This window comes from Malurus melanocephalus, unplaced genomic scaffold, assembly GCF_030028575.1.
Source record: "Malurus melanocephalus ecotype Western Australia unplaced genomic scaffold, MMel_1.1 scaffold_77, whole genome shotgun sequence".
Classification (NCBI taxonomy): Eukaryota; Metazoa; Chordata; class Aves; order Passeriformes; family Maluridae; genus Malurus; species Malurus melanocephalus.
In genome coordinates this window covers 600,059-623,081 of record NW_026623309.1, presented here as the reverse complement: position 1 = coordinate 623,081, position 23,023 = coordinate 600,059, and the positions used below count along the sequence as shown (strand labels likewise).

The 23,023-nt window shown below is 40.1% G+C and overlaps 1 protein-coding gene across 1 annotated transcript in view; it reads left to right on the top strand.

Annotated features, from left to right (window-relative positions):
• GRIN2A (glutamate ionotropic receptor NMDA type subunit 2A) overlaps window positions 1–15,037 on the top strand; it is a 154,222-nt gene extending 139,185 nt beyond the window's left edge. Inside the window, exons 13-14 of the mRNA XM_057367268.1 lie at window positions 5,697–5,935; window positions 7,482–15,037. Coding sequence (XP_057223251.1) covers window positions 5,697–5,935; window positions 7,482–9,272 — 2,030 coding nt within the window. The 3' untranslated portion in view covers window positions 9,273–15,037. The remainder of the gene's footprint in view (window positions 1–5,696; window positions 5,936–7,481) is intronic.
• The last annotated feature ends 7,986 nt before the right edge of the window (window positions 15,038–23,023 follow it).

Genomic DNA, 23,023 nt, shown 5'->3' with positions numbered 1-23,023 from the left:
TTTTTTTTTTTTTTTATATTTTAGCATAAGCCTTCCAAATCGCTGTCTAGATTATAAGGAAGTGTAGCAGTGTGACTCACAGGGACTGTTAAAGCCCAAGAAGGAAATACGTATGTGATTATAAGGACATATTTTCAGTGTGTGCTGCTCAGGCAGAATACACCCACAATCACAGTGATTTTCTGTTTATATATTTAGTGTCCTCCTTAAGCAGTGGGTGGAACAAATGTGACTGAAGAGTGTGAGTGTATAAGTGGAGGGCGTTTGTGTAGCTGAACAAGAGTTAGAGGGATTGTAATATTGAAAGTCGTGCTTAGCAGTTCTGTTAATTCATCCTTAACTAATGGGGACATGCAGAGTGAAGTCATTAGCTCACAGTAAGTTTATTGCTGTCAGTCATCTGTATTCCTCTTGCTATTTTTACAGGGGGAAATAACTCAGAAAATAAGAGTGAGAGAGATTGTTTTGGGGGATCCAGGCTGCATTTGATAAGTTGCTGTGCCTTTATATAATGTCTTCTCTGAAACATTCTGTATGGATCATATAACTGGGACAAATTGGAATTGATGGGCTTATTGAACCAAATACACATCAACCCATTTGGCTGCTGACCCTGCTATTCAGAGGGAAGATCTTTTTATTTCAGGGTCCCCAAGTGATGGGGTGCTGCCCTTCTCCTCTGTCATTTAGGGGGAGTTCCCACCACAGTAAACATGGAACAGCCAGTCCCTAAATTTGAAAAGTACCTTTAGTCTGGCCTGAACAAGCAGAGGATTGTGTCAGTGCCACCAGGGCCGTTTGAAGGTGATGCCCTACATCTGCCCAGTGTGACTGTGTATATTTAACCCTCCTGTTCATCATCTCTGCTCTGTACATGGCACTTTGCTGTGCTGACTGCTCAGGCTGAGCCTCAGGTTAGCGGTTTGCACGAGAGCCACCACTCCTTACGCTGTCAGCCTGTTCCCTTGGCACCTTCTGCTGTGACAAGGCGCTGTGATCTCCTGCTGGGTGACCCACTCCTGGCCTGGGCCTTATGCAAGTGCCAGAAGTGCTGACACCAGAGCTCTGCTGTCCTTAACCAGCAGAATGACAGGGTTGGGCTGCAGCTTTGCTCGGACAGGGCAGCAGAACAGTGACAGTGCTGGGCTGCAGCTCTGCTCCTCAGCTTGGACAGGACAGAAGAACAATGATGGTGCTGGGCTGCAGCTCTGCTTGGACAGGGCAGCAGAACAATGATGGGGTTGGGCTGCAGCTCTGCTCCCCAGCTCAGACAGGGCATCCTTCCCCGCTGGACCAGGCAGGATACACAGGCTGCACATAGCAGGGATGGTTGCAATGTGTGAAACAGCACGATATATAGGAGTATTAATTTGTCCAGACAGCTCTCATTGACACAAGGTGGTGTTTTTTAGAGTTGGGGTGGGTGGCTGCCCGTGCAGCTGCTGAAGGGCCGGCAGTGGTGCAGGTGGATCCAGTGCTGGGGGTTGCACTGCTCTGGTGGCTGCAGCTGCCTGTGTGCTGTGGAAACAAAAGGAAGCTGGGGACACCAGCAACCCCCTAAAAAAACCCCAGAGAACTAAAACATGTCCAAAAGGCAGTGTCAGAGGCTGTGGAAGGACAGCTTGTGTGCCAGCTAGGCACAGCCCGCAAGGCCTGTGAGGGCCCTGGTGAGGGAAAGCGTTAATTCTGCCCTTCAGACTGTATCGTTTCTGTGTCTGGATGATGGAATTTTTATTGTGACTAAATTGTTCAGGGGACACAGTGGACAGTTTATCAGTCTTTCCCAGGATGATAACATGTGAAATAGGCTAGAGGGGTTTATACTAAAATGTAGAAAGAAGGGCTCTTGTGGGATATTCAGGCCAAATGGGCAACGGTTCTGTGCAAATAGCAGCCGAGCAGAGAGCTCCATGGCCACAGCAACAAACCCAGGAGGGACACAAAGGGATCAGAGCCCTGTTTGCACTGTAACCTAAACCCATTGTAAATAGTCTTGAATTACCAGTGAGAGAGCTGGAATGTTGCAATTTATTGGAGTATGTTTTGAATGAATACTGCAGAGACTCAACAGTGCTTGAACTATGGATTTTTAAAGCACTTGCATATACTCATTCTTACGCTATGAATGAGGCAGGTCTTTTATGATACAATGCTATAGAATTTTTAAAAATCTCTTAATGTAGCAATCATGTTGCTATTTGTGAGTTTTTCAGATTAAATATATTGTGGATGTGTTAAACAGAAGATAAACACTATATTTTTCTTTTGTCAAATACATTGGGACTCTTAATTTTCTGTCTTGCATTTGTGTCATGATGTACTTTGATGCTGAGATCTGCACCTGTTCCTTTACATGTTCATCTAGTCCACACATGAATGAAGGTAGGAAATGATTGTGGCACTACATTCCTTTAGYAAGTGCCTGAAGTGAAAACAAAAAGCCTTAAAATAAGTCTGATTAATATTTATGAGTAACTTGAGACCCCCCCCCATTAGATGCAGGCTTGAACTCCATTAACACTCAGTTCAGTGAGGCCTGGCATTTATTTATATTGAGGTTGTTGGCTTAGATTTCCAAGGTCTGTTTTATGAATTATTTGGAGCTCTCACTTGCTAATTAATATTGTGCACACATGGATATGATTGAACTCTCCAGTGCCTGGTAATCATAAATCACTGGCCTTTCAATTGCCACGACTAATGTATTGCTATAGTGTCATCACCCTGCACATTTAGCTCACCAGTCAGACCACCCAAAAGCATTTGAAAGACAACATTGCTCCAAAAGGAATTATTCATTGAAATTAATTTTTTTTTCTGAACTAAATGATAACTATCCTCAAAGTTTAATATTTTGAATTCAACTCCAGGCCAAGCTTGGAGTTGACTGATTTTAATAAGGAATGAATTGACATCCCAGATAAAAAGGTTTCTCATGCCTAGAGGATTTTGTAATAAAAATGTTATGGGTTCTGTGGATATCTGGTTTAAAGTGTAATGGGCAGGAAAAGCAGTAAGAAGATAGAGCATTTTTGCCAGTTTTATAAGGTCAGCTATGCTGAAGTGTTACTACAGTTAAATTATTAACTGTTTTGTCTGTGTTTCTGTGTGTACACACACACACATATATATAAATATATACTGTGCACATATATCATATATCTATTTATGTAAATATATATAGGAAATGGCAACTGCTTTATATGGAGAGACCAGRATTATCAGCCTAATCTGTCTGTTCCCAGATAACATCATTACGTAAATATGGCAATCCAATGGTTCACAGTGCTTTGCTATCCATGAAAATGTGGACTCCTTTTGGGCATTAATTAACAGTGATTGCTGTCATTGWCAGRTACTATGGAAGGGATACTGCAATAGCAGGATCTGGGAGGCTCTGGGATGCTTTGTTCTTCTTTACTTGCCAGGGCACTGTCATTTATCTCAGCTCAAAACAGGCTTAGTTCATTTCTGTAGGGATGTTTTTGGAAAGGTTGCTGGATTATCAATAGTTACTTTAGATGTACATGCCAAAGGGAAAGGAGCACAGAGGAAACAGTAAAAAAAAAGAGGTTTAAATTCCTTCGTGAATTTTATTATGAATAGTGAAAGGGCACAGCAGTCAAATCAAATTGATGCCTGACAATCTTGGGAGATGTGAATTTTCCTGTGGGAAGTAATGAGATCTGATTGGCAGAACTTCAGCTACTAAAGCACAGACCAGAAATATTGCTCTCTTTGGGCTTGGGCTCTTTTCTCTTCTGTAGCCTCTGTGAGTTTTATTCATAGACCTTGGGGAGGACTTGAAAGAGAGACGAGGGAAACAGTCCACTGAGGTTTAGCAGAACAAAAGAAATCCAAATGTTCTAAGATATGGAAATGCAATAATGAACCCAAATTATCTATGTGTGCAATATCTATACTGTTACAATTAATAATTTATTGTCCCAGTGTCCTGGATTAGAAGATTTTTAAAGATTCATTAGGATTGACTTTCTTTTGGGATGCTCTTAGGTATTCTGAAGATTGAGCACTGTAATTTGGAAGAAGACACATTGCCTTTTGCAGATGTAGAGGTTCAATTCATGCTTCAAGCACAAAATTAAACTCGGAATTAGCTGGAGACCGAATAATCTCTCTTACAAATTTGTGAAATGCCTTTGCTAAAGTGCATCAGAACTTGTCCTTTCTACTTCAGTTTTTCATTCACATTCTGTGAGAGGCAATTTCTCCATCACAGTCTTGTGTCCCATTTCCAGTTGGAGCTCACATCTGAATTATCTGAGGACTGCAGCTTTCCTGGTGCCTTGGCACTCTATCCTGCAAAATGCTTTTGCACAGCAGGKCATTGATCTTCTAGTCTAGCTTGAAGGTAGCTGAAATGTCAATATAGCTTCTAGTCATTTTTTTTTCTTTTCTTTTTTTTCCAGTGATGTATGAATTATAATACTGAAAATGTAGTCCCKAATCAGTGGCTAAGGATTAGGGATTTGTACCACGGAAATTCTTCCCCCAGATTGAAGCCATATCTTAAATTGGAAAACACACCAAGAAAGTTTATAATGTCCTTTTTGGCCCTCTGCACTGCCTGCTGAATTCTCTAGAAACAATGACGTTTATGACATTAAAAGTTATAATATAATTGCTCAGCTGACTATATCCCAGGGGAATAAAAAGGCCTGGATAGTAAAGCATTGCCCATGCAATGCTTCACTGAGAACAACTCTAAATGCTTGAAAATTATTAAATCATGCCATATAAAAAAATRTTTGGCAGGAACAATTGCTGTTTCTTGCCCACCTCTGTCCATGCTGGCAACAGCAAGCGCTGCTAAGGTGACAGTGTCCTTCATCCTAGGCCAAATCTTGTCAGTGAAATATGGATTCCAAGTTAAGAATGCACAAGAGACAGAAGGAGYGGATTTGCTTCCTTAGCTTTAAGTAAATTAAATGTTTTAATGGCAGTAAGGATGTGGCACAGCCAGAACCAGGAATGCTCCATTTCAGGCACRTGATGAGACCGTTGGAGGAGGCAGGAATGGCAGCAGCAAAAAGGAATAGATAGCAGAGATGAATGCAGAGACCAGGTGTGTCAGGAAAGGTGCATCCAGAACGTTGCAACTTATTTGAAAAGAAGAAATAAGGTTATCACAGATCGTATGGGAAAGAGCAAACTTCTCATGGCCTATTTTAAAAGAATCTCAAGAACTCGTGAAAATTTGTCTTGTGTTGTTAAAGGGAATGGCCAAAGGGAGGGGTCAGAGTGGATCAGGGAGGAACAAATGTAGGGCAGTGGAGTGGAGGGGGCAGGAAAGGGTCTGGTTGAGTGTCAGGATGCCTCTCTGATGAGTGCTCTGTCTGAGCACCACAGCCTGTCCCAGCTCTTTGCTAAATTCATTCCACTCTCAGTAACAAGTGCTAATAGTTACAGCAAGCAGAAGAAAGTTCTGTCTAAACCACAGATCCTGCTTTCTAGAGCATCCAGCTTCCCACGTAATTTATGAAATCTGAGGACATCTGAAACTAGGGTGCTGTGAGTTGAAATCTGCTATATTTGCAACTCCTGGGTAGTTAAATCTACAGTGCTCCACGAACGAAGCATTAAATGGTGCTGTATTTTTAAACTTGCAAAGACTTTCGAATACTGTGAGCAGTGATTTTTGCATTTTAACTGGTTTGACTCCTTGCTCTCCCTAGGGGAAATGGAGGAGTTAGAAACCCTGTGGCTGACTGGTATTTGTCACAACGAGAAGAATGAAGTCATGAGCAGCCAGCTGGACATCGACAACATGGCAGGAGTGTTTTATATGCTTGCAGCAGCCATGGCACTCAGCTTAATAACCTTTGTCTGGGAGCACTTATTTTACTGGAAACTCAGATTCTGCTTCACTGGAGTCTGCTCRGACAGGCCGGGATTGCTGTTCTCCATCAGCAGGGTCAGTACTGCTTTTCTTTTCCTCCTTTAGGCAACAAACAGAATAAACATTGCCTCCCTAAAACATGATCCTTCCTTTTATTACTGTCTGGACATTTGAAATACATGTTAGAGCCATCAGTGTGACACTCTGGAGTAGTCACTGGGTTTAGGATGTCTTTTCACTCTGTGGGAAGTCTTTATCCATCGGGTTATTTAGGTTAGGAATTATCATATGCCAGGATAACCAGCAATCAAATGCTGAAAACAGATACATTACGGGGAAATTTTGATGAAGAAATGATGGAGTTCAAATGCAGGAAATGGATTRTTTTCCATATTAGCTCTCAGCTTTGTGCATTTCTTAAGCAAGAGAATTTTAAGTTATAAAAATACAGTGGAATATTTGATAAGCTTTTCTTGATAGCAAGCTTGAATAAACTGTATGAGAAAAGGTCAAATAGGTATCATTTATGTCTGGTTAAACACTAAGGCAAGTTTTAATGATAGCTTTACCAGACCCAAAGGGGATTTACATATCCAAGAAACTGATACTTGTAAGAAAAAAAAGGAWATGTGTGCTTATTCTTATATTTTTGACAAATTGGTCAGGTTTATTCTTTATATATTTTTTTAAAAAGAGCTTTCATTAGGTAATTGATTTTTCTGGATTTTTTTTATGTAGCTGAGGAGAACTGAAAATGATAGTGAAATGTCTAATTGCTTTAAAATGTGCTGCAATTACCCTGTTGAGTAGGTTGGACCATTTTTGAACTATATTAAAAATAGTCTGCACTGCCCCGTTGGGGTTTGTCTAGAAACCATATGCACCTTAACCTCCACATTTTTGTTTGAACTTTATATTTTTATATGAAATTTTCCTAARAAATGCAGGGGAATAAAAGTACTTATGTCAAAGGTAAATATCTAAGAAATGCTAGTTCAAAGGGTTGGAAATGTCAATTGGGCTCACAGGAGTGACCGAAGAGGTTGGAGTGAGAAAATGGGCTTCAGCCTTTTGCTCAAAATTAATTCCGATTCAGCTTTAGAAAGAGCTGGGTTTTTGTTTTTTTTTTTTCATGTGTACTGGGATAGGGATCAGAAAAGCTAAATATGTTGACTAGAAGCCTTTKTATTGCAGTGCAAGTGAAGAGTACCTTAACCTCCAATAAAATGGTCCCACTACAGGTTTGTTTAGAGGGGAGACTTAATCACTGGTTTAAAATTMAAGAGTATCCATTACTGAAGGTTAGTTTCATTTTGTGACAAAATTAGTGAACCCTTCGGTACCTTCTAATCTTATATTCTGGAAAAAACTGGGTAGGCCAAGACAGACCACTGGTTTRTGAAATACTGGCAATTTTTCTCTATTGTAGTTCTAACAGATATGGCAGAAAATATTCCTCCATTTCAGTGCAAGTGATAAAAGGACAGAGATGTACTTTTAATCTTTCTAGTAACTAGATAGGAAATGTTTCATTTTTCTTTATTGCTAATTAAAAGTAAAATAGAAGTTTAAAAAAATTGTACATAGTGATTTAACTTGTTTTATGCTACTCATATTACAGGGTATTTACAGTTGCATTCATGGAGTACACATTGAAGAGAARAAGAAGTCTCCTGACTTTTCTTTGACCAATTCACAAACCAACATGTTAAAACTGCTGCGAACAGCGAAAAACATGACCAATATCAATCCTTCAAGAATTGACTCCCCCAAAAGAACAGCTGATTTTATTCAGAGGGGTTCTTTGATTATGGACATGGTCATGGATAAGGGAAACTTGATATTYGCTGATAACAGATCCTTTCAGACAAAGGACAACTTCTTTGGTGACAACATTAGTGAACTGCAGACACTACCTGGCAATCGGCACAAGGACAATCTGAACAATTATGTTTTCCAAGGGCAGCATCCTCTCACACTGAACGAATCCAATCCAAATACAGTAGAGGTTGCAGTAACAACAGAAGCAAAAGTGAACTCCAGACCCAGGCAGCTTTGGAGGAAATCTGTTGAATCTTTGCGTCAGGAATCTGTACGTCAGGGCCAAGGCTCCCAGAGAGARAACGGGTCAGAGGAAAACAGGCAGCTTTCATTGAAAAGCCAGAGGTACCTTCCTGAAGAGATTGTCCATTCAGATGTATCAGAGACATCAAGCAGAGCTACTTGCCACATGGAAAGTGAAAACAACAACAAGCACCACAAAACCAAGGACAATTTCAAAAAAAGGACAGTAGCATCAAAATACCCAAAAGACTGTAGTGAAGTGGAACTGACATATCTGAAAACCAAACAGGGCTCTCCACGGGATAAAATCTACACGATTGATGCTGACAAGGAGCCAGGATTCCGCTTGGACACACCTCAGTACATCGAAAACATTGTCCTTCCAGAAACTGTAGAATTTCCTGATGTTTACCAAGATCAGAACGACAGCTTCAGGAAAGCCGAACACGCGAACAGGCCTCCATCTCAAAACGAAGACAGTCTTCCAAATAATGACCAGTATAAACTTTATGCAAAGCACTACACTCTCAAAGATAAAAATGCTTCCCTAGGTGACATGAACGATAGGTACAGGCAGAATTCCACCCACTGCAGGAGCTGTCTTTCCAACATGCCCACGTAYGCGGGACACTACTCGACCAGATCTCCCTATAAATGCGATGCATGCTTGCGGATGGGGAACCTCTATGATATTGAGGAAGATCAGATGCTGCAGGATACAACGAACTTATCACTCCCTGAAGAGATATACGAGCGTACTTGGTCACAAAGTAGTGCTCTGCAATATCATAAAAAGAATAAACTGAGGATTAGCAGGCAACACTCTTTTGATAATATCGCTGATAAGTCCAGGGAAATTGATATTGGAAGACCTTCTCGTAGTATAAGCTTGAAAGAAAGAGAGAAATTTCTTCAAAGTAGTCCATATGCAAGCATGTTTAGTGTTCCCTCAAGCAAACTGTTGAGCAACAAGGCCTCACTTTTAACTCATGCTCTGGAGGACAGTAAGCGGAGCAAGTCCCTGTATGCTGTTCACTCGGATGATAACCCCTTCCTGCACACCTATCGTGATGACCAGCATTTATCTCTTAGGCGAAGTCCAGCTGATCTTTATAAACATTCATTGCCAACGAGAGGAAGAAATGATAATTATTTAAGGTCATCCATACAATCTACAGCATCATATTCTTCCAGGGATGGTCGGATCCATAATGACATGTACATTTCAGAGCATGTTTTGCCTTACGTTGCAAATAGGAATAGCTTGTACACAACTCCAAGGGTTTTAAATTCCTGTAGCAATACACGTGTGTATAAGAAAAGGCCTAGCATTGAATCAGATGTTTAAATTTTCCATGAACACTTTATCTATAGGGAAAGAATAGTTGCCACCATCTTAGAGGGAGAATTTATCCTTTAACAGTATCCTGCTCTGGTAAATGATACGTAAACCTCTCCCTTTCCCAATGTACTTTTGTACATGAATAGGTAAACTGGTATGCTCTTAACTATCCTTTTAAAATATGTCTTGTTGAAAAGGATAAAAATAGCCATTTATGTATGCTTTATATATAAATGGCAAGTTGTACTGAAATAGCCCCAATATATGTTGGCAACTATGCTGTTTTGTACCTAATTATTTTACTATTTCGGTTATTCTAATTTATGTTGCTAAGTATCATTCAATGTACTTTTGTCCTTAGAAATGTTTAATGATTTTCTAGTACTGGATAAGCAATATGGTATGCATGTAGTATGACACAGACAACAAGAAGTAGGGATGCATTTGCACAGATTCAAAAGTAAGACTCTAAAAGAGAACAGAAAGCTAAGACTTCCAAAAATATATTTTAGCTTCATAATCATTTTCAAAACCAAATAATAATTTTAAAAGAACCCCAAGCCCCAGGACCTTAATAAATACAACCCAATGTGTTAGCACAAAATTAATATGTTCCTTCTAGACTGACAGACAGTAGATGGGAAGGCAGTAACCCCAAACATGTGAACTGCTGTGTACCAAAAGGAAGCCCCGTGGATATTGGTTAATGTTCATGTACAAATGCTTTTCTTATATTGCACAYGCACTTACCATTACAAAGTAAGCTCATTGAAAAGTTTGCAGTAATCTTGTCAGAAATTTCACAGCTGCCTAATCCAGAGTATATATTTTTAGATATCACTATATGGCACTTACTATGGAGCTGTGGACTTTATTAGTAACCTTGAGGCCTAATGTGTACGTAAGTTTGCATTTGCCCCTTACTGGTGATTACTCAGGGCTGTATAGTATTTCTTTTATTGTTTTGCTTCCCAAACCAAATCCCAACCCACTGTAGTTCTTTGTTCATAGTGTATTAGTGACAACTAATTAATTGTAAATTAATAGTATTAAAGCTGTTAATACAGTATCAAACACCGACAGCCATAAGTTCAGTGTGATCAGCGAGGAGCGCGGTACCTTTTATTTGCATTCACAGAGAAGGATTAACACCTTTGGAAGGACTTCTTCCTTCCACAATATTGTGCATATTTATTGAACATCAGACCATTTTTCTAACCTCTCCAATCAAGTCTGTTCTATAAACTGAATATATGCACACGTAACTAAGAAACAGTATCTTTATTATCACTTACTGTTATACAAAGGTATTCACATAACAGGGATGGATTGTTATATGACTTTTCCTTCTATAAATGTCAATCAGATTATTTCACAAATAAAATGTCTGCTTCACACCCCTCCTTACCCTCACTGGAAGAAAAAAAACCCACTAGATTTTAACCAGAAGGGAGCATGAAAGSGATGAGAGGAAGCCTTTCAGGAATGGAGTGTACAGCTGTAAATTTAATTTCAACTAAAGAAGTAAATATAATTGCTAATACATTTAGCTAYTGAAAGTGTTCCAGAGGTGGTGCTCTCCCATTTTCCTGCTACTCTGAGAATTGCTTTAGGATTTTTGTGTAGATAATTCAGGCATTATTCCCTCCATTTCACTGAATAACGGTGAGCAGGGAAACCATTACCACTGTGAATTGGAAAATGTGAATATTACCCTAACTTTTCTCTAAACTGAAACCCTTTTGAGCAGAATTGTGCCTGTCAGCTGTAAYTGGAGCATCTGCATGCCAGAGGTGCAGTATGCAAGGTGTTTAATTTAGAACAGCATACTGCAGAGTTGCAAATGGGAGATAATATAAGTGGTGCGTAGGGATAGTCAAAATAAAGCTTCTTGAATTTTGTTTACAGCTTTTTTAAAAAAAATTAAACCAATTTAAACTAACTTGGACTATTGAAGTCCAGAATGMGTTCTTGGTATTTGCAAATGTATTTGTATTTTCACCATGATGGTGAAGGATGATATTTTCTAAGGAATGAAACGTAATGAGATTTGGGCTTCCGAGTCTCTTTCCAGCTTCCAGAAATCTTATATACTTTATTATAAGTGTGATCAGAAAGCATATCTATGGGTATCTCTATATTGTTCAGGTAAAAATATGTTTTGGGTATTCTTTATCCAACATTTGGTCATAATTTTTTGCTCCGATTCACATGGGATGCTTTCTGGTTTCTCACTGGAGGGAGTTTTTTATAAACAGAAGTTCCTTCCTGCCCTTAGAGAATCTCAGATTTCTTAGGAGTAGCTGTGTGAGCTAAGCAGGGTTAGGATGTCTGTGGAATGAGCACTGCTCATCATGACCCCAAACCTTTTCCCAAAGACACAGTATGCTTTGCTCTAAAGTCTTCAGGACGGCAAATGCACTGAAAGGATAATGTTGTAATGAGTATAATAGAAATATTTCAGGCAAACTTTAATAGCCAACCCCAATCATAGTGTATTAACTAAAATCTGAAGTGTTTTGAACTCTCTGGTGTTTTTCAGCARATAGGATATTTGCTGATGTCATGCCAAAACCTGCCATGGAAGTTGTTGAGCATTTTACCAAGTAAATCATAAAACTCAGTGGTGGCTCTTGTCTGTCACATCATCATAAAGCTCACAAAGTATTTGTTGATCACTCCAAGTCTTCTGTATCATCATCTCTATCTAACCAGACACACGTAATTCAGTATTAATACAAGTACTGTATGTGATGTTGTGGGAAAGAAAAATTCCCATTTACATTTTCTCTCTTGAGATTCAATTGTAAACATCCTCAACCCAGGTAGATTTATCTTTCTGTGAAATGTACAAACAAATTAGCTATAACAAAATATATTGCAGTGTTTCCTTTTTCTGATTTGAGCAGATTTCTGGTGATTGTAGAGATTTATTATTAGTAGCTGCAATATGCAATACAACCCCCTGCCCTAAACCAAAATAAAGAGACAGAGGGAAGACTTGATCATGTTGCACAGCAGTTGTTCACATGGAAATATAAGATGCTGCCTTAAAGGAGGAAAAAACCCCACCAGATACTGAAAGTAGAGGGAGTAAGAKTCTGCATGCATTTGTTGTTTTGATCTTGGCATAAATGCGAGTCAGTAAAGGGGGAAGGAGAGCTGAGGCAGGGCTGCAGGCAGCGGCCGGTGCGGTTGCAGATGTGCTCGTGTAAAGAAGAAGCAGCAGAGAAGTTGAAGAAAAATCTTCAACAGAGCCACAAGCCACAGCTTGTGAGGCTCAGCCGTAGAGCGCGTGGAGTTCTGAATTTTGCCTGAGCTTTGTTGATATATTTGCACTGACTTTCAATTAAACTGAGATCAAGACTTTCTGTATTTCCCTCTCTCTCACTCTAGCTGCTGCTATACTTGAAGAGGAGAAAAGAATCTTCCTGCATAAGTGGCCATCCTTTCTGTACCTTTCTGGATGGTGCTGGTGACTTGTTACATTTTCCTGATTACAGCTCTAGCAGTTTGTTGGTCATTCCTATCACCAAGATTTCCTGTGACTCCAGCTGGAACTGAATCAGGCTGTAAATGATATGGGCCATTCTTGGTAGCATGTCCTGTAGTGTTACACTGCTCCTGGAYGACACCTTTTATGGAGGCAGGATATTGAATTGCTGAGGAATGCAGTAGGTACATGGAGGTAAAAACAGCTACGTAGACATACCTGCCTCTTGCTTTTTTTCCTCTTTTAAAGATATTGTAGAATTTCTTCATGTTTTTGTCTTTCCCTTYTCACCACAGTAAATTTTCCTTTTTTCCTCTCAATAGATTTTGTGTTCTGCTTGTGTTTCTTAGAACAGTGTAGCCACCCACTAATTTAAAAGCATGGAAATAAGATACTTYAATATATAAGATAAAATTAAGGAAAATTAAGAGATTTTGCATTTCTGGAAAATTTAATTTAATGTTTTTGCAGCTTTTGCTCAGAATTCATTACTCTGCTATCTAAGAAGCTTGGTTAGGAGAAAGTGCTGTGGACAAACAGAAATGAAATCACCGCCAGCTCACCGTGTTTTGGCAGCATCTCATAAATACATGTCTCTTTATGGTCTTTCAGGAACACTTAAGAGGTGAAATAAGGCTCACAGCGGAAATCAGGTGTGGTTTATTTTTCCTAATGAAAGCAAATCTTTTTTATACAGTTTTAAAGAAAGCAAAAGCTAGAGCTGTGTGTGTAGCTTTGGGTTTCTGTGCTGGAAGGCTGAGCTCTTTCTGCTACCAGTGGGGAGAGAGAGAGAAAGCAAGAGAAAGTAAGYTCCCTCTGGGTGGAAGTTCAGAGAAGTGAAGGCTTTGGAGTTATGTAGGGATGTGTCCAGGAAGATGTTACCTCTCTCTGTTGACTTTTTAGAAAGTACAGGCTCCTGGCCCAGGTGTCTCAGGTGGGCTTAGAAAAGCAATGGTCTGTTTATCCCCAGCCTCAAATATCTTCCAGATGAATTTGCAAGTGAGTGCCAGGTTCAGCCTTGGAGGTGTTAAAGGTTCCTGTGCTCATGCAAATTGGGGTTTTTGTGGGGTTTGCAGCACCCCCTGCATAGTTGGRATCATAATTTGCTTTATACCACGTGACTGCCCAGCATGGGAGAAAAGTGTCAGAATCATTCCTTGTGGAATAACTTGCTATTTTGATATTTCTGCGGTGTAGCAAATGCACCATAGTGATGGGGAAGATTTTGGTACTGTTCCCTCCCTTRCTGGATTTGTCAGCATAAAACAGAAATTGTGTCATGAATCGAAGGGACTGAGAATCTGCCTGGATTTAGGAAGAATTCAAGAGATGATTTTATTTGTTGCTTTACATTGCATTTAAGATGTTTAATATATAAAACCTAGTGAAATCAAAACTTTTATGACAAAGCCCTCTCCTAGTTAATATAAAAAAAATTACTATCCTGTTGCTTGGCTAAATTGTGTCAAGTGTTAATCATCACATTGTGTGTTTCTTTTGAGATGAGTGTCRTACATTCCCTTGCTAAACTTTCCCAGCTCTGGTTCTGTCTTAGCTCAGAAATCCTTTTAAAGCAGAGACCTTTCCTGTGTAGGGCAGTCTGATTTGCAACATAAAACCAGTTTTCCAATGATAGACTTAAATTATTTTCTTACCAATGATTTTTTTGTTTTTAAATTTTTAATATGAACTTCCTTTCTATTGAGAGCTGAGCCTTCCAAACATAGCAGTGCCGAAGGAACTTCTGAAAGAACATAAAGGCCTTTCCAAGTGTGACTTACGATATGAGCCATTTCCCTGCCCAACTCACCTGTTGTGTCGTATTTCAGTGTGTCAGTTACGTGTCAGCATTTGCTGTGGCTCTGAGGGAGCTCGGTTTAATCACAGCTGTTTGTTTGTGGTGGAGTCAGTGCAGACAGGAGCGCGGTGCGWTAAAGGCGAGGCTCGCTGCGCTCTGGCTGGAATCGCCTGTGAAGCTGTGGTTAAATGGGAGCAGCCCCAGGCCCGTTGTGTCCCCTCCATCCCTGTGGCCATGCACAGTGTCTGTGTGGTGTGCACATACTGTACATAGTGTAAATTCCTGTGCTGCTGGGCTGTCACTGTGGAGCGGCTCCCATCTTCACCCCATTGCCGTGTCTGTCCCGGGGGAGGCGGCTGCTTGTGCTCCCTGGAATCTTCACCGACCCGAGGGAGCTGCAATCCTGCCCTGCTTCTCCCTGCTMTGCTGGGGAGGCTTTCTGCACTCTCTGTAAATAAGCTCTTCATTTATTCCCTTCMCTCCGGCTTTWAMYTTTTTTTYYCCCCSTGCTTCTCTCGACCTGTGTACAGAGTTTGCGCTCTAAAAATCTGTGCTCTTCCAAAGTCCTGCCACTTTGGAAGCCAGGAATACAGGTGTGCATCACCCTGCAATGCAGTGAAAATGCACTTGGTTCTCCTCGTGGCATCATGAGCTTTTTTGTTACATACTGCAGAATGTATCTGCCTTGGTTGAAACTGTTCTTTWAAAAAAAAAAAAYCTGCCATTCTAACAGCTGTAAGAATCCACTGCTGATTTTGTGCTGATTTTGTCATATCTATAATTTAAGAACCAGAAATAATATAAGTAAAAATAAGTTACCTCACTATTGACCAGGTTTTTGTTGTTTTGCGCTTAAATGACAATTTTTACTCCTTTTGCTTAATTCTTTACCTGTATTGAAAACAAGGCTAAATTAGTAGAGAATATAGCCATGCTGTAACATTGTCATGCAATACCTTTATTAATAGATAACCACACTAAATATAGTAYTACATATTTAAAAGAGAGATGGTTTTGACTCTCCAACTCTTAAAAAGTAGTGGTGATAAGCAGTTATACTCCTAGATGTTTGGTCCTTTCCCTTTTGTATTAGTATTTGTTTTCACTAATATATTTCAAAAATTATATTTCTGTGCACGTTAGAAAACTGTGAAAATAAATACCAATAAATATTGTGATACTTATTCAGTGCACTGTAAAGTTCCAAGTGAGATGATACTTTGCTTGGGAATTGACGAGTTTCCTCACTTCTCAGAAATGGTACTAAGCTTTAATGTGGGAAAATGGTAATATTTACAGTGACATGAAATTTTAATGGAGAATGTCTTGTTTTGCACTTCTGGTACTATTAGAAGAAATGATATGTTTTTCTCAGCAAATGCATTATGAGATTACATTTTTCAATTTGTTTTGTGCATTGCAGTACATAAGTAACCGCTTTGAAGAGATTTGTGTTACATCATTACTCCAGCATTCTTTTGTCTGATAATTTCTTTTTTCCTGAGCCCGTTTAATAATGGTGTTTAATGGCAAAAACCTTTTGGGAATGTATTTTGGCTTCTGTCTCACGTTGCAAACCCTGAACTTGGACTCGTAGTGATGCAGTGGAAGGCCCTGAGGAGGCTGCTCTGCCTTTCSGCGCKCCAGGGGAAGGGACCTTCCCTGTTCCCAGCTGGGACAAGATTAGAGGAGTCCACAGCACTCTTGGAGGATGTGCTGTGCAACAAGTGTAAATGATCTTCAAAAAGTGAAAATAAAAAACAGGTTCACAGTAAGCCACACTAGGGGTGGGGGGGAGTCTGTGACAGGGGTCTGCAGTTTCTGGAGGAGATGATAATTTTTAACTAATTTGAATTCTATTTAATTTTCTGAAAGTAACTGAGTAAGCGGGAGTTTTCTTTTTCTKTTAAAGCCAAAGTCTTTATGTTTTCATACGAGGTTTCACAGGAAAATGGGCCAAAGAATACAATTAAATATGCAAATGGTTAATCCTATGGAAAAGGGTATCCTGTCATCTTGATATGCACAAGCATATCAACGGTAACAGGAACAATGTGTGTAATTTTCCTGTATATTGCTATGTAGGTTGCACTATTTTGAATGACACAAGCCTGATATTTTAATTACCAAATACCATAAGATGCTGTTTATTAATAGTTTAAACTTGTTAACCTAAATATATATACAGTATACACAGGCGTGCGTGCATACACCTTCCAGCCCAGTCATGCGTGAGTAATCTCCCGAAGCCGTGGGACACATTTCAGCACTGCTTTATTTTAAGTGGTTTTCTTCTCTCCTTTCCAAACCTCCCACATCTAGAAATCCTCTAGCAGCGTTTCTTGTAGTGTTCAGTACCTGTTACAGAAGGGGCTCAAGGACTCATTGGGTCAGGATTGCTTTGTGCTAGGACACGCGAAAACGCGTCAGAATGTTCCGGAARAGCTGGAATTGATGCTTGCTGTCATAACCAAGCTGTAGGAAAAGGATGTCTTTTATAACTAGTTTGAAAATCTTGGCCAGAGAGGCTCTACTGGGCTGGTGACTGACCTTGAATTTGGTGTCAGCTCATGTGATCCACCTCTGGTCCTTAAACACATTGCTTAAGGCAGCTGAGGAGGGATAGCTCCGGAACAAAATCCCTCCGGAAGGAAATTCGCAGGAAAGAGCAGCTGGTGTGTGCGCCAGTGGCYGCCCATGTGCTCTCCCATGCAGACTGGGCCCTTTCCCAAATGGGTTTTGCACGCCAGGCAGGATTTAGCAGGAAGGCACAATCACTTCTCTCCATGCACAGACTTTTSTGCTTGCCAGTGCTGGTGATGTGGAGATTTCCACCCAGGGATGATTGTGGTATTTGGCTTCTTTTCTAAATTTCATACTGCTCTAACTAAAACTTAGAACAAAAAAAAAATCTTGGAATGAATTGTTGGAAGTTATTCCTGAAATTTTTTTGAAAGGGAAAGTTGGATAATTATTAATTTTTCCATCTTAACAAAGAAACAATAAATTCTGTAGGGTCATATTTTGTCTACTGTTCATTGCAAGTGTGTTTTGGAGCAGAACTTGGTTTCAAGTTCTTCATCTGCAAGAAGAAAATTTTTGCTTAGCTCATTATTATCTGGTCTAGTTTGAATTCCAAACTTAGGCAAAACACCTTTTGACTCAAATAGGGATGTGTGAGGGAGTGATGGGAGAGAGCAGATCCTTACTGCAGTTCACACTCAGATTTTAAAAAGCCCCAAGCAAACCTCATGTTGCAAAGTTTTGGGAATTGCTCCACGTAAAACTGTGTGCAGGTGGGAAGGAAAGCAGTGCAATTTCAGGAAGAGCTGCTTGCAGTTCACCCTTGATGCCAGGTACAATATTTTGAAATAGTCTCCCTCGTTTCAGAAGGTCCATTTTGCACTGATGAGGAACAGGCTGATCTCTCTGTCTTCACACCTCACACCCCCATGCCAGTGGATCTCKTGCCTTCCCTGCTGAAACCAGGAGGCACAAATAGAATTCATTAATGTGTCAGGCACACTCATACCTGATTCCTAACTCATTACTCCATTTGAATGCAAAATTTGCATGCACGCATTTCAGGGTCTTGGAAGCACTTCACCTGTGAGTTAATGTTGATTTTAATTCMTCAGATTCAAATTTACACTGAAGGGCATTTTGTGCTTCCTTTCATCCTGTTTAAGGATATTTGTGGGCTCAGATGAGACACTAATATTTCTGTGCTGCTAAACAAAACCCACCAGAAATATTTTAAAATCTCAAAGTACACTTTAGAAAACATTTTTTACCTGTTTACTTGAATAATGTCAATGTAATGTGTTGTCCTGATCAGTTTTCSTACATATACATGTGTATATATATATAAGCTATATATAAATATGTATATGTATAAAGTTTTTGGGGAGAATGAGGGGCTAGACAGAAATCCAGTGTTGTGACAAAGATTCTACAATAATTTATTAACAGTTTCAAGCAACGTGTTTTTGTTTTGAGTTTGGTTAGAAATTCTTTGCAGTTGAACTATGAAAAAYGAAATGCAGCCGAGAAAATGAGAATTCACAATATTAACTTAGGATTGTGCTCACAAAGAAAATTAGTTACTAGTACAGTTGGAAAAATAGTATTTTTTTTGGTGGGAGAAAAGAACTCCAGGTGTGGTAATCTGTACTGATTACATGGAGCATTGCAGTAGGAGAAATTTGCATGCCACTAATAAAATTTTTACCAGAAATCTTGGAACCATTCAATTCCATACACTAAACTAAAAAGCCTATCACTTCTGTTATTTGCTAGTGTAATTTTCTGTAACTCTYTCAAAAGTGTCATACTTCAAACCAAAAGGGTAAGTCACAAATTTCCAGTTWCTAGCAACGAATAGTAGATACTTGAGCTCTTAATACCTGGGGAAATAAATCAGGATGTTAAAGTAGAAATAAAAGAATATTGGTGAAATGCARTCAACCAGAAAATAATTTTTAAAAGAATCCAGAATTTCATTATAAAATTGACAGTCTCGTAGATTCTTCAAAAGAAAGGGTTTGGGGAAAACTAGAATATTTAAAATTGACATTCCAGTTACTGCCTGTTTTATTAGCTAGGTTTAGCAGAGTGAAATGGATTTTCACACACACAGTTCAGCTGTTGTGTGGCACACACTTCTCTYCTGTGTTCACACACTGTCTCACTGCAGTTCCCCTGACCATATTCTAACCCAGTGCATGACTGAGTGCTAATACTGTATAAATATTTTGAAACATATCTTAAAAAAAAAATGTTTGCTTCAAACTTTTTATGATAGAGAAATATATAATTATTATGGTTGTCTTATAAATTGTATTGTGTTCATTTTTTTTTGTTAAATATGTAGAAAAACATTAAGGGAATGGGGGACTTGAATGTCTGTGTGTACTGAAATGTATATAACTATTTGGAAGAACACATGTGCCAAGTATAACATGATGTAAAAATTGTAAATATATGAAAAATTCATTTTTCTAATAAAGATAATTTCTGCCAATTAATATGAAAAGGAACAGTGGTATCATTCTTGTCTGTCTTCCTCGTTAAATGGGACAGGATGAAGCATCACCTGTGAAGGAGGTTTACATTTGCTTTTTCCTTAGCCACTGATGTGATTTGAAAGGTGTTAACAGCCACATGTTTTGAGACATCCTTTGCTGTTAGAAATTATCTAAAGGTGAAGATGCCCGAAGCTAAAGCTGACAGTGTGTGCTTGGTGATCCCAATTTAATTTAATTCACAAAGAGCATCAAGACAATTAAGTGATGCARAATTCCTCTGTGGTGAGAGTGAAGCTTTGAAAGGTGGGAGCAGAGTGAAGGACGGCCCCGTCCCTGCGGCACCATCATCCCTGTTCTGGGTGTGTCGGACGCATGCTGGGCCCAAACCAGGAGGTGACCTTGGCTGGAGAATGGCAGGAGCTCCTTGGGCCACTGTGGAGGCAGTTCCAGCCCGAGAAGGAGGAGTCCTGCCAGGAATGAGGCCATCCCTGAGGAGAGCTGGAGCTGTGCAGTGCTCCCGGCGTGGCAGCGTGCTCGGAGCTCCGTCAGGTGAGGATGGGGGACAGCAAACCAGGGCGTGAGGAAACAGCAGCCATGTGTCACGTCTTCTGTGACCTTTGGTGCCCACAAGCTTGTCTAATGTTCTGGTTAATAAAAACAGAGTTTTTAGTGGAGCATTTAAAATTATGTCTAATGTTTGGCCATAAGCCTGGCCATGCGATCKAAAGAAGTGAGGTTCACACTGTGCTCTGAAGTGGTTCTGTAGGACCCCATTTTCCGGGATGTCTCACTGGTAATTAAGAGCTTTGAATCCACCAAATGGGCATAAACAAGCTCGTGGCAATTAGAATAATGTTCTTTGAGGCAGTGGGCTGAAAGTTATTATAAGAATCCAAAATACCGTTTTGATGAAGGGGCTTTGTGTTGAATGTAAAAATAATGATGGGGGTGAAAGGTTGCTCACAGATGTCTCACAGCAGAACAGTCCCATCTATTTGTTCCCAAGATGAACACGACTGCAGAAATAATATGAGAGATATAAAATTGGACTGCTGTCCTTAATGAGGTTTTTAATGAGGAAAACCTGCTGTGCTCATGGTCTCCTGCTAGAAAGCTCTTTTAAAGGGACCCTGCCCTGTTTGTATCTAAACATCTCCATTTTATGGATCAACATGAGGTGTGTCCAAGCTGCTGAATCTTTACCTGAACTGGAGTCTTTGTTTTCATGTGATCATGGTGTTTGCATCCAGGCTGGTGTTGGCCCCAGGGCTGCTGCYCCCAGCTCTACCTGCAGCAGAGCTGATTCTGGGCATCTGAGTCAGCCTCAGCTCTGATTCCCTTTGGGATCTGGTTCAAACATACTCATATTCCCCCAGATCGTTCTTTTGAGCCTTTGCTGATGTGTCTATGGCAACTACCAGTCTTCTAAGACTTTGCTTGCTAAAAAAGATGAAGTTTTAAGTGGTGACTGGGAAATGGAAGCTTTTAAAGTGTGACACATCGTGCATGGCGCTGCCAGCAGCGTTCCCAGCAAACTGAGCAATGCACCTGGTACCAGCACCCGTTTGTCCCTGTAATTTGGACTCAAACACACCTGTTCTCAGGCCAGCTGCTGAAGTCTGCTCATCTCTAGATACAGAAACACCATCCACCCTGCTGGTTGTGGTGAGTTTTCCCACTGATATCTCTGTCTGTTTGTTTCTCTGCTTCTTCCAGCAGTTTCAGACAGCATTGGCTTCCCCTCGCAGATTTGTTGCAGTACAAAAACCAAACCATGGCTTCCACAAATTGCATTATTGATCTGATGTGTGATCCTCTGTCCTCTGTGCTTCTCCCACTTCAGCAGGCACTTCTCCAAGTGCAGCACTGTGGTCCTGCTTTCCAYGAAGAAGGGAACTTTCACAAGCTGAAGAAGGGTCTCTGCATTGATTTCCCTATTTTCTCTCTAGATGTTCCCAAAAACGCTTTCAGGGGGGAGAGAGGGTGGGGCTGTGTGTGAGTTGTTTATTGATTCTTTATTTATTTGTCCCTAGTTAGCTTACACAGGATGATCATTGYGGATATTGACTGTGTTCTGTTCAAATCAATGTGCTGAAATCTTTTTAAAAATAATGTGTGTTTATAATGTAARCAATGATGGTTCCTAAACTCTGGCAGTAATGATTTTAACGCACTAAGAGTTCTCAGCTTTGCGGTAGGCAACAGGGGATGGTAATAGAGAATATAATCCTGATTAACACTGTTTAAACTAGGYTACTGCAAGGTCAGAGACATTTTTCAGGGGTCTCCATGTGGCTCCAGGTGTTACTTAATAGGAACAATCCTTTAAAAAATCTTTTCGCTGCAGAATCACAAGGTGTTTTTAGAGTAGACTTCAGCCTGCCAGTTGGATGTGACCCACCTCATGAGATCACTGAACCCGTTCAAAGACTGCAGAACGTTTACACTGCCTGTGAAGAGCTATGAAAGATACAAAAAGCAGRAAATCTGAACACAAAACTCCAGAGACACAAAATACAATATTAACCAGGTTTGAAAGTCTCAGGCCCTCTCGTTATAGGATTGTGTAGTTCCACTAATTACTTCGGGGACTGGAGCTGTTTGGCATTTCAGAGCTTGCAGATGAGCAGCTGTYTCCTTCCATCCTGCATGGGGAAAAGTAGGAACCGTACCAGGCATTTCTCTGTGCTCAAGATAAAGCAGAGCCCTTGGCCAGGTTTTTCCAGCTCCTGAGATGGTGTAGTTTCAGCASCTGAGAGGTTTACCGAATGAAGAAAAAGCTTCTGCAGTGGTATCACAATAGCACGATGCTCATTTTACCCTTCTCTTTCCCAGCAAGAGMAATGTGGCAAATTGCATAATTCTCCTGGTAGCTGAAATGCCTCTAAGTCCCTTTTCTGCAGTTACAAAAGAAGAACCATTTGTATACCTTGGAGAAGATAAAAGTAGTAGGAGTGAGGATGACTAGAATAACTGATTTTCCTCTAAGAACAAAACTGCTGCTGCATTGATTTGGCCACAGTGAGTGTTTCCCAAAATGGGCTTTGAAAGCTGCAGTGCATGTTAATTCCTGTTACCCTTTTWATTTTATACGTAAATGTGTGTGAAGAGCTTATGTTTAAAAATAGGGGTGGGGATGATGCTGAGGGTTTTTGCTATGGGAGAAACTTTCAAATAAGACTAAACAACTCTAAGTATCCTGCAAAAAATGCTGCAAATCTCTTTGAATATGCCTCTCGCCAGCAAGAACTTCTAGCAGTAGCTCTTAACCAACCRAGAAAATAATTTATTTTTAATGAAMCATCAAATTTCMAATTTAGTCCATTTAGATTTTGACCCTAAGTGTAAATGCTGAAATGATTTTYTCAGGTCCTCTTTTCCTCACCTTTAAACCCACTGCTGTTTTTTTCCATGCACTATTATCTCAGCAAATGGAGCA